Genomic DNA, 24,382 nt, shown 5'->3' on the forward strand with positions numbered 1-24,382 from the left:
GAGCGTCTAAAATTGTTCCAACGTTTAATGTATAGTATTGACAAACATGTGCAATCTGTATGCATCTAGATTGTTACTCGTGCAAAAAGATGCAGACCTACTCTGCCTTCCTGTGCAAATCCACACTGTCTTCAGTGAGGGGTTTGTGGTAGTCACTTAGGGCAGAAACTGGCCTACATTTACCTTCTTGGTATTTAAGAGACAAGAACAATTAACAACTACTAACTGTTAAAAGGCATAACTGCAGAATGTTTTAGTAGAAAAATAAACATTTTAAGTTATTGGCAGATAACATTAGTGCAATTATTTTGACTGCCTTACTTTCACACAGTAGATGATTAAAAAAATATATTGTCACTTGTGAAAAGAACCTAAGACACTTCAGAAGCAGTTATGTAGCTGCCAAATAAAGAGAAATGAGGAGCAAATTCTGTGGCATGATACAACCACAGCACTTAATTTATGTAGCTCTCAATGTTTAGTGCCTTTTAATGCTCCAGAAAACAAAATCCAAGTCTTGTAAACTAATTACAGTTCTTTCCATACAAAAATATATCACTTATGTGATTTTCAAAAGGCTGGCTAACTCTTGACTAGAAAGAAAACATTTTCATATTCAGCTATATCCTAGATGAAATCTGGATCAACTTCTTTCTTTGAAGAACCATTTTTGGTAGTCCGAGTTGGTACACGGTCGCAATAACGGTGCTGGGTTACCATTGTAAGCGTTTGACTCGGCTTGTACGCATTTCTGGGTGTGTAGATGAAACAAAGTACCGTCCTACAAAAGACAGAAATAATGTTTACTTTTCAGATCTTAAAAATTACAGGCATATCACTGTGTTTTAAAAGTAACAGAAGGCACTGGTTACAAATAAATATCACATATATCCTTCCCATGGGGCCATGCAGTGAAGCCAAAATGCCTAACTTGAGGATTTCTGAAGCTTTATCAAAAGACCCTGCTTCTAAACTTACATTAATATTGCTTTAGTGATTTGTGCCTGTAAATGACGTGCTAACTCCATTCACTTTCACTGCCTTTTGTTACTGCACCAAAGTATGGGCAGAGAAAACCAAAGCCAAGTACAGGCATTAGCCAAATTCACCAACTTATTGCACATCTTGCAAGTAAAGTTTACATGTTGTTAGTTAAGTGTAGAATTTTGCATCTATTTTCAGCAAAAAAAAATTTCCCCTTTCTTCAGAGAGTATATTTTTAGCGGAAAAGACAAAATAATCTTAGCGTGCCCCTTGCCTGCAGATGCGTGCGAAGCCAGCTTGCTTTGCTGGAGGGCAGCACAGCTGCGTAAGGTCTGACAGGGCTCCACAGCCAGGCTCCCCACAAAACGTGTTTGGAGGCCTCAGTCCTTCCTACTACGGGAGTCTCCAGGAACGTTTTATCTCCAGTTCACAACACTCGCTCCAACCCGGGAGCGCCGTCAACTAGGACAGCAAACTAGGACAGCTCCCCAAAAGGCAGCGTGTACAACGGTGGAGACCTGCCCTGCTCCAAGACCCTTCCTTCCCAGGTGACGTTCCCACACGTCACCATTTCCACAGCGTCTGACGGCCTCAGAAGAAAAACGCCAGCGCCTCGCTTCTGCGCGTAAGCCTGGCTCCTCTGGAAGTCTGCTCTTCCGCTGTCAGGAATGTCACGCTCATTGCGCCTTGAGCCCAAGCCCCACCGGTGTGTGCTTGCTCATGGGCTTGCTGACAACTTACCTGCTGAATGACTTTCCAGTTTCCATCGTGATAATTGATATTTTCGAGGGGACTAATCAATATCTGCCTCACTCATTTTGGACTCAGCGACCATAAGAACTTAATTCTTGCCAGGCTGCTGGGAGGACTGTTCAAATCTTTGGTTATGCTACATCCATAAGGACGGCTTTTCCAGCGTCTGACACTTCTTCACACAAAGCAAGAGAAATGCAGTGCTGACACCTCACCCATCGCTTGCCTTGAAAGGGGGGCACAGGTGATTTTGATTTAATGCAACAGAAGATGATGAATCGTAGCAGAGCAGTACGTTCAAATCACACACAGACACAAACTGATCACAAGAAAGAGAAAGGATTTAGCACCTAAAACTTCAGGAATTCTTTTAAAAGTTAATGGTTAGGAATGCAGTGGAAACAGAAGTATTCCAAAACGGCATTTTCTCAATTATTTCCTGAAGTGACTGAGGCTCATTCAATATTAGCTATAATCATTAAATATTCAGCTCCCTGAGCTGAAAGACAGGGATGGAGAACAGAATAAACTCCCCATAATCCAGGAGGAAGCAGTTAAGAACCTGCTATGCCACCTGGATACCCACAAGTCTATGGGCCTGGATGGGATCCACCCCAGAGTACTGAGAGAGCTGGCAGAGGAGCTTGCCAAGCCACTCTCCATCATCTATCAGCAGTCCTGGTTAACAGGAGATGTCCCAGATGACTGGAGACTTGCCAGTGTGACGCTCATCTACAAGAAAGGCCGGAAGGAGGATCCTGGGAACTACAGGCCTGTCAGCCTGACCTCTGTACCAGGGAAGATCATGGAGCAGTTCATCTTGAGAGTGCTCACAGGGCACGTGCAGGACAACCAAGGGATCAGGCCCAGCCAGCATGGGTTCATGAAAGGCAGGTCCTGCTTGACCAACCTGATCTCCTTCTACGACCAGGCGACCTGCCTAGTGGATGAGGGGAAGGCTGTGGACGTTGTCTACCTGGACTTTAGTAAAGCCTTTGACAGCGTCTCCCACAGCATTCTCCTGGAGAAACTGGCGGCTCGTGGCTTAGACAGGTTTACTCTTCACTGGGTAAAGAACTGGCTGGATGGCCGAGCTCAGAGAGTTGTGGTCAATGGCGTTAAATCTGGCTGGTGGCCAGTCACAAGCGGTGTTCCCCAGGGCTCGGTTCTGGGGCCAGTCTTGTTTATTGATGACCTGGATGAGGGGATCGAGTGCTCCCTCAGTAAGTTTGCAGATGACACCAAGTTGGCTGGGAGTGTTGATCTGCTGGAGGGTAGGAGGGCTCTGCAGAGGGATCTGGACAGGCTGGATGGGTGGGCTGAGGTCAACTGTATGAGGTTTAATAAGGCCAATTGCTGGGTCCTGCACTTGGGTCACAACAACCCCATGCAACGCTACAGGCTTGGGGAAGAGTGGCTGGAGAGCTGCCCGGTGGAAAAGGATCTGGGGGTGCTGGTTGACGGCTGGCTGAACATGAGCCAGCAGTGTGCCCAGGTGGCCAAGAAGGCCAACAGCGTCCTGGCCTCTATCAGAAATAGTGTGGCCAGCAGGAGTAGGGAAGTGATCGTGCCCCTGGACTCGGCCCTGGTAAGGCCGCACCTTGAATACCATGTTCTGTTTTGGGCCCCTCACTACAAGAAGGATGCTGAGGTGCTGGAGCGTGTCAAGAGAAGGGCAACGAAGCTGGTGGAGGGTCTGGAGAGCAAGTTGTATGAGGAGCAGCTGAGGGAACTGGGGTTGTTCAGCCTGGAAAAGAGGAGGCTGAGGGGAGACCTTATCGCTCTCTACAACTACCTGAAAGGGGGTTGTGGCGACGAGGGTGTTGGTCTCTTCTCCCAAGTAACTAGTGAGAGGATGAGAGGAAATGGCCTCAAGTTGCACCAGGGGAGGTTTAGACTAGATATTAGGAAAAATTTCTTTACGGAGAGAGTGGTCAAGCATTGGAACAGGCTGCCCAGGGAGGTGGTGGAGTCGCCATCTCTGGAAGTATTCAAAAAATGTGTGGATGTGGCACTTTGGGACATGGTTTAGTGGGCTTGGTGGTGTTGGGTTGAGGGTTGGATTTGATGATCTTAGAGGTCTTTTCCAACCAATGATTCTGTGTGAATGCAAGTCATCTTAGGGATTAATGCATATGACCTTGAAAAATTTTGTTAGAAGTCAGCATGAAAAATGAAATGTCATTTATAAAGTGAACCTTTTAAATATTTTGTTTTACTCAGTAATATCACTGTGAACTTCAGTCTGGACTAGATTTAGTGAATGGACAGTAGTTTTCATATTTTTCTTTAGAATTTACTCTGCTACCTATCACCAGTGGTAGTATCTAAGCAGGAAATTTGTCAGACATGGAGCCTGTATGCAGACACATTATGTAAATATACCATTTTGGTTTATTATATGACCTTTTCCCTTAGCCAAATAACAACACTCCAAAACCTGACCAAGGGCATCATTTTCCACTGTATTTCTTTTCTCTCAGACATCCAGGAACTCCTTCAGAGATTAAAAACTACTAAACACAAGGTTTTCTAAGATCACGTTACATTTATTGATATACTTCATACTTCTGAGTATTCCTCCCCTTTGGGAGTAGGCATTAAGCTTGAAGAAGAGAGTTACAGATTCACTGAGTCCCCACAGCCAGTAAGATGTGTCCCGTGTCGGGATTGGAGTAGGGCAGAAGGTATTTTTTGATCATAGAATCATTTACGTTGGAAAAGGCCCTCAAAAAGATCATCAAGTCCAACCGTAAACCTAACACTGTCAAGTCCACCACTAAACCATGTCCCTAAGCACCACATCTACATGTCTTTTAAGTACCTCCAGGGATGGTGACTCCCGGGCAGCCTGTTCCAGTGCTTGACAATGCGGAATTATTTCCTAGTAGCCAATCTAAACCTCCCCTGGCACAAGTTGAGGCTGTTTCCTCCCATGCTATTGCTTGTTACTTGAGAGAAGAGACCAACGCCCGCCTCGCTACAACCTCCATTCAGGTGGTTGTAGAGAGAGATTAAGGTCTCCCCTCAGCCTCCTCTTCTCCAGACTAAACAACCCCAGTTCCCTCAGCCGCTCCTCAGAAGACTTGTGCTCTAGACCATCCACCAGCTTCGTTGCCCTTCTCTGGACACGCTCCAGCACCTCAACGTCCTTCTTGTAGTGAGGGGCCCAAAACTGAACACAGGATTCAAGGTGCGGCCTCACCAGTGCCGAGTACAGGGGCACAATCACTTCCCTACTCCTGCTGGTCACACTATTCCTGATACAGGCCAGGATGCTGTTGGCCTTCTTGGCCACCTGGGCACACTGCTGCATGTTCAGCCAGCTGTAGACCAACACCCCCAGGCCCTTTCCTGCCGGGCAGCTGATGATATTGCATCAAATTACACAACTGCACATTACATTGCAGAAAAGCTCAGGGAGCACTTCTGGTGCTCCCCACAGCGAGTGTCAAGAGAGATGGTTTGCAAAGCAGCAGCAGCTGCTTGAAAGCACAGAAGAATGCAAAGTAATGGTGGTATGTGAAGTATCAGGGATACATGGCGGTATAAATACCAGGAAATAAAAGAAGTCAATGAAAGGCGAGCCATACTAGGCCAGCCACGAGACTGGCTGAGGAAGGGGTACGGAGGCACCTCAATTCTCAGGAGAAGACAGCAGGGGTGGGATGTGAGAGAGAACTGAGCAGTACACGGAAAGCTCTAGATGTGGACAAGGCAAAGAGAGAGCTCTGCCAACCTTCTCAACTCCTCTGAGGTTAAGAAGGGCAGTTTCCTTCCCCTAGTCTTCCAATTCTTTATGACTGGCATATCTTTACCTGTGCGCTGTGGCTACCCTGTTCCACATTCAGATATTGAAAGCCAAGATAGCGTATTTCTTCTGGGATTTCTTCTTCTTTCAGAGATTTATGCTGATGCTGTGGCCTGCATCATGTGTAGGCAGAAAGACAGAAAGAAAAAAAACCAACAATTCTCCTCCCACCCACTCTCTCCCTCAAAAAACCCCAACAGTTCTCCTCCAACTCCCCAAAAACCAAACCCAAAACCAAGCAGGCATGCTTACCTCTCTGAAAACAAACTTCTGGTTTTCAGGAATACTGTGGACATTTTCTTGACACAAGTACATTGTCAAGTAGTCAGTCCCTGAATCGACTGCTGCACAGACTTCTGGCTGTCGGGTGTTGTAACGTATTTCATTATGGGATGTGTACTCGAAGAACTACAAACCCAAGACAAGAAACAAAGGACAATAGCCATTTCATATGTACACAAGAAAGTATTTACAAGGAAGATATACTAAGATACTATAATTAGGTTCACATATTAAAGTTGCTATTGTGAAATTATGCCAAAAATATTCAAGGAGCCTTAACTGCTGTTATTTGCTTACTATTTTACAGAAAATCAATCTCACCACAGCACTGCTTTACTCTGGTAGCACTTAAAAATGTATGAAATGTTAAATAAATGCCCTGGATAACAGAGGTTCCAGCACTAAAGAACTTACAAAATTTGACTGTAATATTCCACTTTCACGTTCTAAATCACCTTTAAAAATAGGATGGAAATAGTTTATAGTCTGCCATTATGCCTTCTTAATTCGGTTGTCACAAAACAATGTTACTTTTAATTAAGGAGTTGCTGACTGCATAGCTCAAATGCAGTTTGGTCAAGGTTCATGTCCAGTTACAAAGTACTCAGGATGCATGATGATAAGCATTTTATTATATAACATTTTAAGATATTATTTGAAGCAAAACAGCTAGAGCTGCTTTTAAACATGAACAAAACTTTATTAAAGACAATTTAATGACTTTGCTTGTTGTACTATATTCTAGAGGCATTCTGAACATGCTCTAAAGCATCTTGGCTTTTGTAGCAATTATGGCTGAAGACTTCCTTAAAATTTTTATATTTATCATGGACACTTGCCAAATTTTGGACTTCATTAAAGAGCGGCAGAGTTTGAGAGTTGTTTGTATTTGGCATGCTTGTAAATAATTTAGATGACGATAGCGCACGGATGTGTGTTTAGATCTGATTTAGATTATACTTAGTAGGGTAGAGGAGAGTTTTATACACATCAGAAAACTGCTTGTATAGCTGCATTAGTGGAAAGCAATAAAAGGATGAGGGAGAGAAGGAATCCTCCTTTGTTTTGTTTTACCCCTGGAGAAGGTGACTGTAAGGCTTTGTGAAGGGAGCTGTACCAATTCAGAAAGGCTGTATATACTTGAACTTACCACAAAACCATCCTTAGCAACCATCAAGGCTAATTAACCTTGAAAGAAAAACTGGAAATGGAGTTTTAATGTAAACAGGACCATGTGATTACAAAATCTGCAGTCTTTCAAGGTGTAAGAGCTCTGATCTAGGCTATGCTGATGGCAGTTGCTTCATGAAGTCTCCTCTGCCCCTCCTTTTATCACAACCGGGAATTTCTCTGCCAAGGTCCTGGCTGTTGCAGCCGTACACGGACCAATGCTGTCCACGGCGTCAGCTTGTGTTGCTCTGTGGCTTTTCTTTGGGCAGTTGATGTGAGTGACCCCCCCGCCCCAGAACTAACCTGTTCGCAGTCATTCATTTGTGGTAAGCTGCAAAGGGAAATGAGTGTTTCAGGAAAGCAACTTCAAGTTTGAAGTCCACTTGCTGACATAACACCCAGGAGACTCCGATTCCCCCTTGAAACCTATTGCTAGGAACTGTGTCTGTGATGCAGGCTGCACCGCCTTTATGACATTTGCTTTATGCCAGAAATGTCTCATCATCAACAAAAGTCAAATGTGATTATATTGGCCCAATTTTTTTTTTTTTTTACCCCAATAGGCAGGGGCTATTCCCTGGCCTTCAGGCTTTAGTTCCCAGGTTCAGTACCTGATTGGCACATGGAAACGTGCTACTTGGAGCACCACAGTGAGCTGGAAGGGCACTCATTTTAAGCCTATGACTCGTGAATAAAGAAAAAGCTTTACTCCTGCTTGTTTGTGCCTGGACGGACACTTTTTTACAGCTGCCACTTTTACGAGGCCACATTTAGAGCCTTGCTTATTAGTGGGTTTATAAGATATAATCACTCTTTTTAGCAATTTGTATTCAGTATCAGTGAAAGCCTGCAAGCTGCTGATTGTACCAGATGCACCAAAAGTAGATGGAGCAACTACAAGGTCAGAGCAGTCCTTACTACTGATACCATTCCTGAACGACATCTCAAGGACTTGCATCAGATTTTGGAGAAGAGCAAGTAATTTCTGGATAACATCAGGGATTGAGGTTATAATATTAGCAACCAAGCACTCCTGCCTCCTTGCCCAATGAACATTATACCTATGTTCTTTAGGTATGTAGAACTCTGTAGGTTCTTTACCCTATACTGTTTCAAATGGAATAAATACTTCAGGCTTTGGGCTTTTTCAAGCTCCAGTAATACATGAGGTAAATCTCCTCCTCCTGAAATGGTGGAGTGTTTTTTAGTGCTCTTTCCTTGCCCAGTGGGTTCTGTGGGCAGAAAGGAAGCATTTTCAAACTGATCCATGGCACAGTAATTAGTAGCCTTACTGCATTTCTTTTCTTCAGAGAGCCAGTAGATTCGTTTAAGTGCTACTGGGAAACTTGATGAGGCCTTTTACCCAGTGCCTACTGCTTCAGGCCGATCTATGGGCTATGCCCCAGCTGCATCAGTGCTCTGCGGTACAAGGCATGGAGACTGATTTTGGCTATCTCACCAAGACCCTCAAACACACTCCCATCCCTCTCTGTGCCTAGGTACTGCTCTTCTGCACGCAGGAAGAAGTTTGCACTCGACAGGTACGTTCTGGGCGGGAGAGCCAGCAGCGAGGTTACCAGGTCTGACACCCCATTCACAGAAAACCTGAGGGCTTTGCTAAGCTCTCTGTTTGCCCCTCCCCATTTGTCTCAGATCTATCGGCTGCGAATGGGGATACTGCGGGGGGTACTGTCAGGCACAGCCGGCCGCTCGGCGGTTTCCCATCCTCTTACCAGGTCAGGTTGGCTTCCTGCCATCACACCTGGGTCCCCTCCGTAGTGCTGCCCAGCCACACCAAGAAGGGCAGCGGGCTTTATCCGTGTTGCGTTTCAAAGCCTTTCATTCTTGTCTACCGGGGCAGACACTTCAACAAAACGTCAGCAGGCTGAGGTGCAAGCACCGAGTAAGCCAGTGTTTTGTGTATTTTCTGCCCCTTTTCCGTATACGCTCAGCTCCTATCACCGCAGTCGTATCCTCACCTCCTTGCTATAATGAACACGCTGATTTGAAACAACCCACAGTTAGCTTTCTCACTGCTTACCCAACAGCAATTCAAAAGGGCTAAAGGGAACCCTCTCACTCATACCATGGATTCAAGAAAAAACAGAAACAAATTACCAGGGACCTCAGGTTTCTGGGAGTGGTTTTACTTACTAAGACATAAAATGGGAGCAGGTGCTGGACTTTATGAATAATCGAGGGGCTCTCTCCTCTCGGCACAGTGCACACAGATATTCAGAGATCACTTTGAGTGGAGAATTGCTTCCAGTGAAAAGAGCTTCTGCCGTTGTCCCCTACATAAAGAGCCACCTGCCATGAGCATATCATGCCAGAGGATGGGTGTACTGGAGTGTAAGACACGTATGGCTGACCAAGTTAACCTACATTAATGTTAGATCCTATCAAGATGCTTTTGGAGAATAACTTTACAGAGCTGTACTCTGGAGAATAAACTTCATTGCTTTATACCATGAGACAGTATGAACGTGCAGCAAGGAGTTCAATATGAGGAAGAAAGTGATGAATGATGGAACAAACTCTGTAACTGGAGGAAGCGATGAGAAGGACAAGCCAAGAGGATGAAAAATGGGAGCTAGCCAGGAAAGAAGGCAGGCATGTGAAAAGGAGCAAAACGTGACCTAAAGTGGGTAGTAACTGCTGGGAGGACTAAATGACGGGAGAGACAGAGCAAAAGCATTAAAAGAAAGACTGGCAGCCAGCCAGCATGGAAAAGAAAGTGTTAAATAGTACAGAGTGAAGAAACTGGAACTGCCTCTGACATGTGGTGCAGGACAGAGGACTGGAGCGAAGCTTTGTAATGAGGCTTTGTTGATAAAGCTGTATACAGGTAGTGGAGTGAGAGCAGGCACAAGAGCTTGGGGATGAGGATGGCAGATACCCTTCCAAGGACAAAACCAAAGTTAAGGGCTGCCTGTTGTCAGCAAACATCTGTGAAACTCTGCGGTGACGTGCCTTACTCTCCTTAGCGTTGATACAACTAGTGGATGACCAACCTTGTCACCACCAGTGCCATGACCTGACAGCGGTGGATGTACCTGTGAGAGATGTGGCTGTTTCAGTCCTGCTACTGTCACCTGCCAACTGAGCTAAGGTATTCCCACCACCAGGAGCAGCCTGTTACCTTTTAAGAACGACTGTCAAAAAAGGGGTCTCCAGCAATTCTGCTTAGTTCACACTCCCTCCCTGTAGCTCCTAACTACTCTTTCCTCTGTCACACATGCCCTGCCTGTTGCCCTACCTCTGTCCCAAACTTCTGCCCTCTGTCACCTTCGCCCTCTTCCCCTGTCAGCCTTCCCACGCCTTTTGCCCATTTCACTAATATTTTTTTGCCCGTTTCCTATGTTTGGCCTTCTCTCCTCAGGCTCTGCAGTTCTCTTGTGTCACCTCCTATTTTCTTTTATCGGTTTATACTGCAGTCAGGTAGTTTCCCCATTTCTCCTTCCTCCCGCTCCCTGGATGCCAGCAGAGGGAGCGCGAATTGCACGGCTGCGAGAGCATCGCTGCTCTCAGACTGGTGCCTGCTGTCGCAGGTACGCGGATGCATCGTGCCATCAGCAGAGGCGCGAGAGCGTTAATATCCAGCGATGCGGTATCTTTGTAGTAAATTCAGTCAATCTTTTAGTGCTAGCGAAACAAAGGCTAACTCTAAAAATGTCATCTCATGGGTTGGTGTGGTGTGGCTTAGCGTGATTGACATACAGCTGTCAGTACCAAGATCCTTTGGCTTCCATGACGCAAGATTCTCCTCCTGCCCTCCCTTGCATCTTGGCCTCCAGGACAGAAACAGTATGAATGTTACAACATAAACTAGACATAAACTAATAAATAATACTAAATAATAGTTATAATACTTAAGGCAGCAAACTTGCTATCAGAAACAAATCCACTTCCTTTTAAGATCCAAAGCACAGTGCTCAGGCTGTTTGTTTTCCTTTTCTCATTTAAAATTCAATTCATATTAGAAGCTTTCTCCTCAATACAGACTTGCTTTTCACTCCTTGAGCTTTTGTATTTTTTAAAGGATAGTTCAGAAAGATAATGGATACACTGCTTATCTGCCACATCTCTGGTTCTTTTCCAAACTTGTTTTTCCTTTCCTAACTGAACATTTGGATTAATTTCCTTAAAAAAAAAAAAAGCCCAGTCAAGCCACCCAAACTGTCACAGGGTTATGTACTTACTCTCAATAAGACCCTATTTCTCCACCCCTCTCAACTAAGAGCATGCCATACAGTCTAATCTGGGTTAGAAGCCAAAAATCAAGACAGGCAAGTACACGTTACATGCCACACATCAAACACCAAACCTCAATTCTAGAAGGCGGCCACTCAAAACCATGCAAAATGGCCGCTGTCGATTGGCATACGGTGCCCCACCACACTTCTGTCACGGCACTACGCAGCGAGCTTTATGGGTATAAAAACTAACCCCTGCGGCACACAGTTTCAATCAGCATGGAGAAAGACACCAGCAAGCATTTTCAGCTTCAGAAGTTAAAACCAAGAGAGCAAGAAAGAAAGTGTTAGAGGGGATCCCTGCTCTCCAGGATTCTGGAGCCTAAGCCCAGGAGGACGTTTCTGTAGAGTGGAATACAGGAGAAAACGCCGTCCAAAACCTCTTGCACAGTTAGACAAGCACCAAGAGGAAGAGGCACAGTGACAGACACCGGCAGAACTAGGTGAGGTTTGCAACGTTATTAAGGGCTTTGGAGATGTAGACAGGCAAAAGCTCAGAGGTGTGCTGGTCTGCCCAAGACCAGCTGGACATGAGCCAACACTGGCCCGTAAGCACTACAGTGGCACTGCTGGGCTGTTAACCCCTGCTAGTGAGCTCTGTGGAAAGGCATAATTTAAGGAATGCAGGAGTTCCCTGGTCTGGGCAAACACGCCTTCAGAATGAAGAAAATCTGACCTGAAGATGCACTGAATTCTTTTGGTTTTGATGTAAGAATCAAAGTTAGATCTAAGATCACCTCACTGTGGCAACGTATTCTCTCAGCCCTACTGCAATGCCTTTACCATACTTTTTTACATTACAACCATAGTGTTAGGCAAAATAAAAATAAAACATCAATCTTACCTGATTTTGTCCCATGCCATGACATGGGTACAGTATAATTCTGTGTCCAGTTACTTGATGTTCATTTGTAGGGTTATAATCAAAACAGAAGTTTGCCATTCCTCTATTCTTCAGCTAATCAAAACAAAATAATATTTTAAAGTATTAATCTAAAGTAAGGAAGATATGCTGTAGTCATTTTCCACCCATCCTTCTGGGCTGTGAGGTTTATTATTAATTTACTGCAAATTAACTGGAATAGATAGATGGATCCAATGGCAACATCCCTCTTTATTAATGTGAAATAAAACCGTTGGGACTGTCTTGACTTTGGTCATTGAAGCAGTCAGACATGACGGCTTCCCCTAGGAATGACACCGTGTTCCAGTGTATTTGCAAATGAAGTAGGTAGGAACTATGAAAAGCTGTGTTGAAACCCAACAAGCCAGCAACTCATGCAGAACAAAAGAGTTTGCCATGTCTTTTTTCCCCCCAGGATCTACTTGTTCAATTTTCTTATGAAAAGAAGACTATGTACTTTTCTCAGTTTGTCAAATGGGAGATATTAGAAGGATTTGTTCTCAAAAGGACTCCAGTACCCTCTTGAGGTTGAACAAGCAAGCACATTTTAAGACCAGAAATCATGAGAGTGATATCTTTGGAAAGAGACTCTAGGTGTGATATTAAACATTCTTTACTAGTGTTGCTGATCTCTGATACAATAGGTGCATAACTTTCGATTAAATTTTAAAATACTAAGTTACTTGATTTTAAAGGCATCAGGGTAATTAAAAAGGATTTGAATTTAAATATTCAGGAGGCAAAAGTAACTGAAAGTAAGTTAAACAATGCCACAACAATTACTGACTCCTAGTATTAGCCACTTAACCCAATTTAAAATTCCACAGGGCAAAACAGGTTCTGTAAACATAGGCTCAAGCTGAATGCCCCTGTAATTATATCACAGAGCAAAAGAATAAGCAGAGTAAATCTTGGAAGAGTTACTTCAGCAAGGTGTAATTTCACGGCTCCTCCCTAGTCGTGGTAACTGTATCCTCAGTCCTTAAGGTAGAGAATGAACGGACAGGAAGGGATTGCAGAAAGCTAAAACCAACCAAGACAAACCTCGCAGGACCCAAACCCACCACAGAGCAAACCACACAAGCTGGAAGGTTAAATACTTGTGTTCTACATATAATTTGCTTTCCCAGCTTCTACTTTTATTACTACCCGACGACTTCTTTCCACTGCTTTGTGCCCACTCCCGCTGAAAGACAACCAAGCTCTCGGCGCTCTGCATGCCTGGGCTGCCGGCCCAAGGCAACAGCAATACACTGGGGGGCTGGGGAGGACCACCGAGCCACCACGGCTTGGGGCCCCTTGCAGGGCTGTGGGGCTATGAGGCTCTCCCGTCAGAGCCAAATATATAAACGTAGGACTGAAGCCCTGCGCTTCCAGGCTTTGCCTCTTAATTCCTCTCTGAACGTGTTTCCACTGAGCATTTGGTGTAGTTTTTCGGTAAAGGATAAGATAACATCTGAATTTGATGTATGATAAAATTAATCGTTAGTTTTAGTGTCCAAGTTTACCAGAAGCAAAAGAAATCCCCTGGGCATCCTTTCTACAGAAAACATTGCTTGGTTTGATGGGAACACAGTAGACCAATGCACCCCTCCGCAAGCTGTCAAAAGAAGACATTTTGTTTACCTTCATAAACACTAGGCAAGAATTACACTTACAAAAACAGGAAAGTGATGATTTTTAACGCTACCATGGAACTACATAAAGCAAACAATAAGCTTCTCATCTTTCTACATCAAGAAATGTCAACTTAAAGTCATAACCACTCAGAAATGGTAATTGTATCTCTAAAAACATAAATCAGTTTCGGTTGTTGTCAGCGGCTGTCCTCAGGACGAGAGGGTCTCTCATTAGTATGTTTAACAACTTATGACTTTGACTGCCTACTGGCTCCAAGGGAAGATAAACATAGCAAAGCGTTTTTCCGCGGCGCCCTTCCAGACAGCCCAACGCCTTTGCTACCGCTCCGAGCGTGCACTCTTCGCTGTCAGCCCCCGGCACGTGCTCGAGCACGTACTCCCTTTTGTGGCCTGGAATTTTAAATAACCTATTTTAAAATTCCATGCACCACCAGGACTACTGTAACTCTCCTACGCATGTTATGCAACACCTAAATACAGACAACAAAACAAAAGCTGTGTAAAAGTTTACTAACTTAAGCTTCATTTCAGATGGTTTAAAACTGAGCCTGTACTCCCAGGATGCTACCATGTGTGTTCTCTCATTTCTCTCTCTCATGCATAAATGCTTGTGATACACACAGACATATTCCCAAACATACATGGTCCACATTTCAACTTGGTTCTTTAGTTTGTTTTATCAGACATCGGTAGATGTTCGTTTATACCCATGCTTCATCAGGAAGCCCAATAGATATTCAAGACCTGCTAATTTGTGGGAATAGTGCATACTAAGCTGTAAAATGTTCTGAAATGACAAAAAATTTGAAAATAATCAAGTCTGAAAATCTGATCACAGCACTATTTATTAAAAAAAAAAAAAATCCACCCTTTGTTCCAAGGCAGAAAAAGTATGAGAGGATTTGTGAAAGTAACATTTTTCTCTTGTCAGATGAGAATACACAGTTTAAGTTCCTTTTATGTACAACAGCTCTATCAAAATAGTAATCATCCATTCATTTCTGAAGCTATCTTTGTTCCCATATCCACCATAAATAAGTCATGCAATAAGAACAAAATTTTCTCTGTGACTTACCTTAATTCTTTTGCAGAACGCTGCATTAAAGAAACAGAAGCAAGAAAAATGTTGATCACCTTGCCATTAAAACATATCACTCAGTTCTAAAAAGTTCTGCCCATGCAGAATTACTGGCTGCATCTTTCTACAACTTTTGCCTGCTGTTGAAGCGTTGCAGGTGTACTCTACTGTGCCATTTAGTTACCGTTCTGCTTGGAGGCTGGGACAGGTACTAAACAGCAACCGCTGATATTCACCTCAGACCTTCACCTCCTGCTTCTTGGAGAAATTTCAATCTTGCTTTGCAGCCATGAATTTCCACAGTCACCAGTAACATGAAAAGATCACAGAGCTGCCCGGTTCCTCTATCTTAACCTAGCTGCACAACGCAGTGATGTCACGGTACTAATATGAAACACGCAAGATGGCTCAAAGTTCTTCCTAGTGGTACCCGCACCATCCCTTCCCAGGGCACCTAAGATTTTTAAGCAGACCTAGCCAGGCTTATCTAGGTGGGCAATCTGCACAGACCTGGGGTTCAAGTCTTGTTAAGATTTCACACCAGCTGAAGCACGAGTCCAGTATACACTTCACCGGTAAGTGCATGCTCAAGGATGGCCAAATCAGATGCTATGCCAGAAAAAGAGAGACATCAGTGCTCTACGTAAGAGTCTAAAAGGGATGATCAGCCTTTCCAGAAATGCTGACATCTTATCATTTTAACCCAATAAGTGCCTACTAGCTTCATTCCCTCCTGCCCTCCCCCCCCCCAAATAAATTATTAAAGTCAAAAAGTTTAGTTCATGTCCCATGTGGGGACATGAAAGTTCCAAAGCTGCATGGAGCCCAAGGACAAGTAAGAAGATATTTCCCTCATTTATAGGCCTCAGACAGTTTATAGCAATGCAATCATAGCTTAGGTGAAAATATTCAGAATTCAGTATGTTGAAATAAAGTTTTAGGCAGCTAACCTTTTAGACAACGAAGCTTAGTATAGATATCTTTATCTATGTATCAAGTGAAAAAAATTAGCACAAGTATCTATTTGTCAGTGCATAGCACTGACTGCTGCTCAGTAATTCTTGCATTTATTTCAATAACATAAGGCTGACCTCTGGGTCATCTTAGAAAGATTTCCAACTTCAGTGTAAAGATTTCCAAGGGAGGGAGAAATCCCCATATTCCTTTGCAATCTCTTTGAACAATTAAATAACCTCACACTAAACTGAGCTGTTAACAAAGCTGACACTTTTAAAGACAGTATTTTTGTACACCAGAAAAACGCTCCACGGCTAAGGCAAGAGTAAATAACCGATCAATGATTCACTGAAGTTAGCAGATGGGACTCAATATCCACAAATCAGTTGAATCAGTAGGTGCCATTTTTGCACTGTCACTTCCCTAGAGTATAACTGTACTTTAATCACATTTTAAATTCTTCCTGCCAAAAAAAATGGTGTAGTTTTATTATGCTCGCAACTACATGACAGCATTTAAGAATTGTTTTTAGAGAAATATATAGAGCACACCTGAATTATGCTGTAGATAGCTCAAGCAGCTCTGTAAAAAAATTATTACTTCTAGGTACTATCAACACCTTTCTTGAGGATGACACGTACAGTTAAATCATGAAAGAAACTGCACAAATCCCTTCCCCTCACTAGGAGGCTGAAGTGCTATCACTGCCACCAGTCTAGGCTTTTCTTTGGAGGGTGAAGGATGGAGGCAGAGGGGAGGATAAGGTTACTGAAACGCTCCTGGAAGGCAAGTCTGATCATATCTTATTGCTTCAACCACCTCTGACCTTGTCAGGTAGCAATCCAGCGCAAAACTACAAAAAATGAACTAATGTTGTACCAGGGTCTGTTCAAGGTACGGGATCATGGTGGATATTACCTTTCATGCCAGTGATCACCCAGAGATACCAACTCAAGCGCAAGCTTCAAGACAAACGGAGGAGGGTGGCTACTCCCTCAGAAGCTCCTAAGGGCTTTGCTGCCAACCGATGCGCTCCCTACGGGAGCTCCTACAGCTCCCCGTGGGAAACGCAGCTCCCTACGGGACACTGCAGCGTTTCCACGTTAGGATCTTTTTCGTTCAGCAGGTAACAAAGCTATTGGGAAAGACTGTGGGGAGATTTGGTTCCTGTAGGTTTTGTGCATCCACAGTGATCAGGATTCTCCCTCCTCTTGAAGGAGACCCAGTGGGGACTGAGTAACTGAGGCACAGATGGCAGCGAGACAAGGCTGTTGTGGTACGGGCTGGGTGCAACGCAGCGGTGTGGGAACGCGGCTTAGCTAGACCTGCAGAGCGAGGGAGTTATGAGCAAAAGTATTTCTAAGGCAGCGCAGCACTGGTAGTCAGGAAGCTATTTTATACATCTTTGCCTGCTAGAAAGGTGCAGTCTTGTCTTCCCAGTAAGACACGCAGCAGATATCTGCTTCCTCCGACAAATCAGCAGGTATTTGCTGCATCATCTCAGCCTTCGTCCCTTCCAAACAAGGTTACTGTAATGTGATATACATGGAGCTATAGTTTATATTTATTTGTAAGCTGCAAATAGCACAGAAAGTTGTCGACTCTTAAAAAAGAGGATTCTGATATTGAACCAATGAAAATTGCTTGTGAACCTGCGCTGGTCTAAAGTGACCTCCAGATTAAAAATTAACATGTTGGTTTTGACATACAGAATACTGTATGATCTGGGAGCACATAGCACCAGCTCCCTTTCCCATCATCGAAGCATCATAGTTTTCATCAGATAAGATGTGCAAACACATGTTTCAAAGCACACTCTTTCTATTTTCAAGTAAAAAACTGAAAACTAAAAACACTTAGGTGCTCTCTTTTTTTGCTGTGCAACATTTCAAGAAATAAAGAAGCCGTTATTTGCTGCCTTTAACACTCACAAGATGTCACTTGGAAGGTGTAACTCAAGGCAACATTATCTGCTCTCCTACCCTCTCGCAGAACTCCTCCATAAACAGCATCCCCTAGTATAAACATTCTGATAGAAATCACATTTTAAAGACTACCAGTCCTAACTGAATTCTACCAAAATCCCAAACTGATTTTGGCATAAAAATACCTTCATACTGAGTTAGGAGGACAGCTCAGAGAACTGCGAGGAGGCCCCTTCCCAGCAGCCACATACCATTCCAAAGAAGCCTGGTCTGTCCTCTGGTACGTGAAGCTCCGGGTACACGTTCTCCAGGAACCATTTGAAGTCCTTACATTTCAGCTTCTCTCGAAGGAGTCTCCTTTCTGTCACATCTCCATATGGTTCCTGAAAGAAAGAAAGAGAAAAAAAATAAAGAAAAGAAAAAAAAAAAATCAAATAAACCCAACCAGATGCTCTCTTTTACATTATCTGTATACATTATTAGGAACCGTACGCTGAAGTGATGAGTAGGACTTCTAGCCAGGAAAAATCCCCATGTTTGGGTGCTGGATTAGATTCCATTACCCTTACATTTGTTAAATGTTGACAAAAAAGAATTGGAACGGTGCACGTAAGAACTTAAAGCATTCTAAAAGACAGTTCGTCTGAAAAAAACTCCCCAAATCCTCAAGGAAAGAAGTCCTTGAATACAGATTGCTGGGAACTGAGAAGGCATATTGGAAAATAAAACCTCCTTTACCTGGATAATGGAAAATCTCAAAAGCAGTGAATGAATCTTGAGAATCTTAAATTATTCCACCACCCATTTGCAAATTACCTGTACAGACAGTTTTACCGTCTTAACAGATGAAATCTGTAAAATCTACTAACGTTTCCTTTGAACTTCATAGTTTTGGGGAGTGGGGAGTATGAAATCTTAAACCTCCAGAGAAAAGCTTTCATTGCAGATTTTTTCCTGGCAATAGATTGGAGCAGGGTTCACATCTTTTCATGTCTGCCTTCAAAAATCTATCTTTATATTGACTAGGGACTTCAGACAGTCAAGCATGAGATACCATTTGCAGCCCCCAGATTTTTACAGGTCACTTGACACACTCTTTCATCAAACCACAAATATATTTGCATTTCTCAAAGCTGTGGAAATACCACTGAAAACACAAAGCAGATGTAAAACAGAGGCAGAGATGCCTGCTTGAATAAACAAACACCACGGCGTATTAGCTTTGAGGTCTGAACATTAATCTTGAAATGAAACTTTACAGAACCAAATTCTGCAGCCATAGCACCGATCATTTTTCCATTATGCTGTTGAACGGAATATTTGGGTTAGGTGAAGTAAAAGGGTCTGAACTCAACCGCTGCAACAAGTGGTGCACAGAGCATTCCGGAAAACAGAGTGCATTGGTGGCAGCTTTGATACGCGCAAAAAAACCCGCGTGAGTCTCCGCTTGCATCCACCGTGTTACAGTGAGCCAACATGCAAAATTCCAATACTAACACACAAATATCCTTTAAGGTCAAAGTTCTGTGATCACAGGCGTGAGCTGCCCAGAACTTTGCAAGAAGAACTGTCAGCATTTATTGCTGTTTTCTCCTTGCACATGGCAAGCAGAATCAGCCTGGCATTGCCTGGGAGCTCCCATCTTAGAGAGAAATATGGGGCTTGTGTATCCGAAGTCAGACTCTAATAATAAAACCTAAATGGCTTTTATGATGTTAAAGTAGAACAATTACTACAAATGCCTGGACTATAATAATCTAATTACCCCGTTCAATCCAGAGGAACACGAGATGGAAGCTAACCAAACTCAGCTTCCCCAGTGCCCTCCAGCATACCTTTTAAAAGCGGAGGGGTTTCACGAGCACCTTTTCCCCCGGCACGCCTGTTGGGGTAAGGCGCTCAGACGTGGGGGGAGCGCCCGTTCCCCCGCCGGCTGCCTGAGCTCTGGCCCAGCACGGCCGGGGTGGGCGCCCCGCAGCCCACCGCAGGGCTGCCCTCCCCGCCCGCGACACCGGAAAGCCAGCACGTGGAAAACTTCCTGTGCAGAGTGAAGTGCCTGGGGAGATTAAGCACCTCCAGAAACAAGCAACAGGAAAGAGTCATTTCCTTTAGGCCTGAATTTTGGACTTTGTGCCAGAGGTTCACGCACATCGTTTTGCGACATCGTGAGGATATTCCAGTGTTATTGTCTTCCAGCCTACAGGCCCCTCACGATAATTTATCCAAGCTATGAATGTGCACGCTGCTTTACTGTTCCGACCTACTCAACTTTCACAGTATTTATCCCCTGAAAAATTCTGCAAACAAATGTTCTTGTATTTTCTTCCTCATGGAAAAAAAAAAAACTTAACTTTTTTTTTTAAAAAAACAGAACTGATACTTCAAACATTTGATTAGGAACGTTTTCATCTGAGTTCCCAGGACTGATTTTAATTAATTTCATTTTTGCAATATTGATTTTGTACATATGTCTTTTAATCAACTGTTGTGCAGCACTAAATCAAACAGAAAAATCTGTTTTGTCTTACATTAACCCAAAATTTTACAATGATAACAAAACAGGTAATTTTGCTAAAGATCATTACCGTGGTGTTCACTTAAAGGTCTACTGCCCATTGAACCTTGTCGATTAGCATTCATTATTAGTGTATCTCGTCTGTAACTCTTTATTTTTGTAACAAATTTATTTTTATTTAATCACATGAAATTTATTAAGTTTTACGTAATTCTATATTATTTACGAATCTTGTTTCATATCCTACGCTGTTTCACAGAAGCATACATTTCAGGCTAAACGGCTCCTCCTTACTTGGGTTACCTTGCTTAACATTATTCTTTTGTTTATTCATTCATTCATTTTATATTGACAAAAAAGTGGCCTTCTAGTCTTACAGAATTCTTGATTTTTTTCCAAGGAATTAAAGATTAACTATATATACACTTATTCTAAGTTTGGGAAAAGTTTCAGAAGAAATAAACATAAAAAGGAATTTGTGTTAAATATTAGCTAAATTAATAGTTATTCCACTGAAAACAAGTTCTACTGAAATTCCAGGAACAATGGACTTCAACTCACCAGGCGAGCATGTGGGTTTCGGTGGTAATAAAGTTCTTTATATTCATCCATCCACACTTCTGCTGCACGCACACTGTTTGCCAAAGCTTTGGACCGTGAGTACGGGGCTTGTTTGGGGAAAACGTGACCGACATGTGAGCATGGGTGGATCTCAAGACTTCCTCCGCACTGCCATATCTGAACAAAGAATTGACGTTGTGCATCACTAATTTGACTCTTTGCATGCAGAAGCATACAGTAACAATAAGCCTTTGTAAGGATAGTAAGTTTTCAAGAATATCACAGCATACTATAAGCAACACAAACAATTTTATGTCTGATTTGACAAATAAGCTGGATAAAATAACATCCTTGTGAACTTAGAGCAAATCACTGGCAGTAACAAGGAGATAACCCCATCTCAGGTTTTATCGGGAGTGCAATTACCCTTTTCTTAGCTTCACTTCCTCTGAAGGCATGAAAAGAAATGGGCCACAATATTTCTGCAGGTCTAACTGTGGTCTACAATTCAAGTTATACAGGCATTATTTAAAAAAAAAAAAAAAAAAAAAAAGGAAAAAAGAGAGGCATGGTTCTTGTCCAAATTAACCACAGAAATAGCTGCCTCAGAAAGAAACTAATGACTGATAACTCATTTCTTACCAGAAATCTTGGCCCATATTCTACTGAAAAGCTGACCTAACAAAACAGGTAAGCTTGTCATATCGTTGGAGAATGAGAAGTTGTGTTCCTATCTCAGCAGAGAGGCATGGCTGCCTGATCATAAAAAATGTAACTAACCTTTTTAATTGGAAAGTAGGGCCTGTTGCAATAGGACAATGGGTAATGGTTTTAAGCTGAAAAAGGGTAGATTTAGACTAGACAGAAGGAAGACAGGTGAAGCACTGGCACAGGTTGCCCAGAGAGGTGGTAGCTGCCCCATCCCTGGAAACCTTCAAGGCCAGGTTGGACGGGGCTCTGAGCAACCTGATCTAGTTGAAGATGTCCCTGCTCATTGCAGGGGAGGTGGCCTAGATGACCTTTAAAGGTCCCTTCCAACCCAAACTATTCCATGATTCTATGATTCTTTTTTGTTGCTCTGGGGGGAAGGAGTATATTTGTCATGTGAAGAGAAAGATAACTAAAGGAATTATACAAGAAAACTAGAATTCTGTACCGATCCTTTAAACAATTTGCATATTTTTGCATGTAAGTTACACTATTGCCATTTTGAAAGCTGCTAAGAAACCAGCTATCCACTTTCACTTTAAGACCTCCCTTTTTGCGATTTATTTCCAAACAATAGCTTTCTTACATTATTATTTCTATATCCAAGATTATTTTTTTAAAGTTGAAATTTATCACACGAGATTTGTTTTCAGCAAATATTAAGCGCCATTAAATTTATTAAAGTTTAACAATTTCCACATTTGTTATACTCCATGTAATCATTTTTTAATTGATGACTACTGTTCTGATCAGTTTGTTTTTAAACAGAGGACCGTAAAGAGGACTGAATAAAAATGTACAGTTAAGAAGGAAGCACATTCTTCTACTCTTCTGCAAGTCTCAGTTAAACAAAGTATAACAGAGATATGGTCAGTCTGTTTAATTGCTGCCAAAAAGAGAATTCCACAACAGCTGATTTTTCAGTAATTAAAATTATGAATTTCTCTTAAAAAAAACCTGTAGGTTGCTAAGCAATGCTCATTGAATTCTGCTTCCTTTATTAAAAGGGTTCAAAACTTTTCTTGTCTTCCTATTACAAAAAAATTAACTATATTGCAGCTCAACAGTTCTTCAAAAGGTTTAATTTTTTGAATGGAAAACACATTTTGACCTCTATATAAAATCAGGTACAAATGAAGAGCAAGGAAAAGGGAGAGAAAGCAGGGAATTCACTAGACTAGTTGACTACTAAATGCTAAATAAGTGACTCTGGAGAAGGTTCTCCCCTAAAACTATTCACACTTCCGTTAACAGAGAAGCACGTTACATTTCATGTACATTTTGCATACTCAAGTGCATGAAAATACGTTTCTTTACTAGGCCTGGTTAGTTGGCAGCTTGTTATAAAAGCGTACATTTTTCCTTCAGCACAAAAAGAAAACAAGGTGACATTCACTTTCACCCTCATCTTGATGCATGCAGCCTATCGATATTATTTCTTTTCTTCTCAGAGATTGATGGAGGCATTATGAAAAGCTGCAGTAGAAGTAGAGATCTCGCCTTGGGGTCCCCACCCCTGCCGGGGCCTTTGGACAACTGACCTAATTGCTGGGTCAATGAACACTAAGTAAGAAAAGCTCTATAAGCTCTACCACCTCCATTCTAACATTTTAGGACTATTTGGAAGAAACAAAAGAACACAAAAAAAAAAAGGATGCTACCTCCTGAACAAAGACAAATTGTGGAAAATACTCTGTTCCTGCCCCTCGCTGCTGCAATTTTGCTTGCCAGCTTGCGGCTGAGCCCCGCTGTGCGGTGCTCATGCATGATCTGCTGGGAGCCGGGTGGGCAGAGGGGCCTCCCCAGCTGCATGAACCCATCCCGGCTGCTCCCACTGCAAGACACATTTCCAGATCCTGACAGAAAGAAACAATACCAAAAAAAAAAAAAAATCAGAAAAGAGAAGACCCCAGGTGATCGGAGGCGTATCATCCAGGCCCTTGGGCAACAAAATTTCCAACAGAAGAAAGGACTTGGCAGTAAATAATTTTGCCTTTGTGCACATGCGTGGTTTTCTCTGATGCCGTGATGGTGGGTTGAAGGACAGACCGCAGGTGCATCAAGCAGCAGTCCCCAAAACCAAACTTACATTGCAGTGCCACCAGCAGGACCAAGCGCAGAGAGGGGGAAAAAAGCTGCAAGCAGCTTCCCCTCGCTCCATGTACAGGAGGGGGAAGACGAAAGGGCATGTTCTGCATCCCTCAGAAAGAGGGGTTTCAATGCCCATTCTGCCCGTGAAGTGAAATTTTATCCATCCAAACAGTATTAAACAATTTGAAATCAAGGCATATTGACTCGATCCTGCATTCAGCACGCAGCCTCCATCTCTTAGTCATCGTGCTTTCAGCCGAAGCTTTGTCCTTGTTGCACCTCTCAAAGCCACAGAGAATTTCTTCAGTTTAGAATAATCGGAGTACGAGAAAGAGTAGGCTTGAGGACAAGCCCTTTCATGTCACCATGAGAGGGTGGTTGTTTTCAGAGACGAGAAGAACAATGTATTAATTGACAGCGTTTTTGAGTATCCCTGCTCCTAATTTTCAGTCTGGCATGTCTAGAAAGCACGGAGGCAACAGAATTAACATTGATTTATCTCTCTTGACCTTCTTCAGCACCGTGGGCAGCCAGAAGAACACAGCTAAGCAACATCATAGCGCGCTGCTCTCTTCCACAAACACCCTCACTGCAGGAAGCGCAAGGAGAAGGGCTTGAAGTCAAACAGCGGAAAGCATGTTGTGCACAATCTGAATCCAAACGCCTAGATCCTACTGGCAATCTGCACCAGTAAAATGAACACACCCAGGCATATTTGCTGGCCATTGCACAGCCCGTCCGGCAAAA

At 43.1% G+C, this 24,382-nt stretch overlaps 1 protein-coding gene across 1 annotated transcript in view; it reads right to left on the bottom strand.

The window, feature by feature from the left end:
* Window positions 1-643: 643 nt before the first annotated feature.
* GALNT12 (polypeptide N-acetylgalactosaminyltransferase 12) overlaps window positions 644-24,382 on the bottom strand; it is a gene marked incomplete at its 3' end in the record, with an annotated part of 49,869 nt that continues 26,130 nt past the window's right edge. The window contains exons 6-10 of the mRNA XM_081996349.1: window positions 20,837-21,013; window positions 18,012-18,143; window positions 12,101-12,214; window positions 5,801-5,956; window positions 644-781 (exon numbers count right to left, since the gene is read on the bottom strand). Of these exons, the coding sequence (XP_081852475.1) occupies window positions 644-781; window positions 5,801-5,956; window positions 12,101-12,214; window positions 18,012-18,143; window positions 20,837-21,013 (717 nt within the window). The remainder of the gene's footprint in view (window positions 782-5,800; window positions 5,957-12,100; window positions 12,215-18,011; window positions 18,144-20,836; window positions 21,014-24,382) is intronic.

Source organism: Phaethon aethereus (genome assembly GCF_964289735.1).
Source record: "Phaethon aethereus genome assembly, chromosome: 2".
Lineage (NCBI taxonomy): Eukaryota > Metazoa > Chordata > Aves > Phaethontiformes > Phaethontidae > Phaethon > Phaethon aethereus.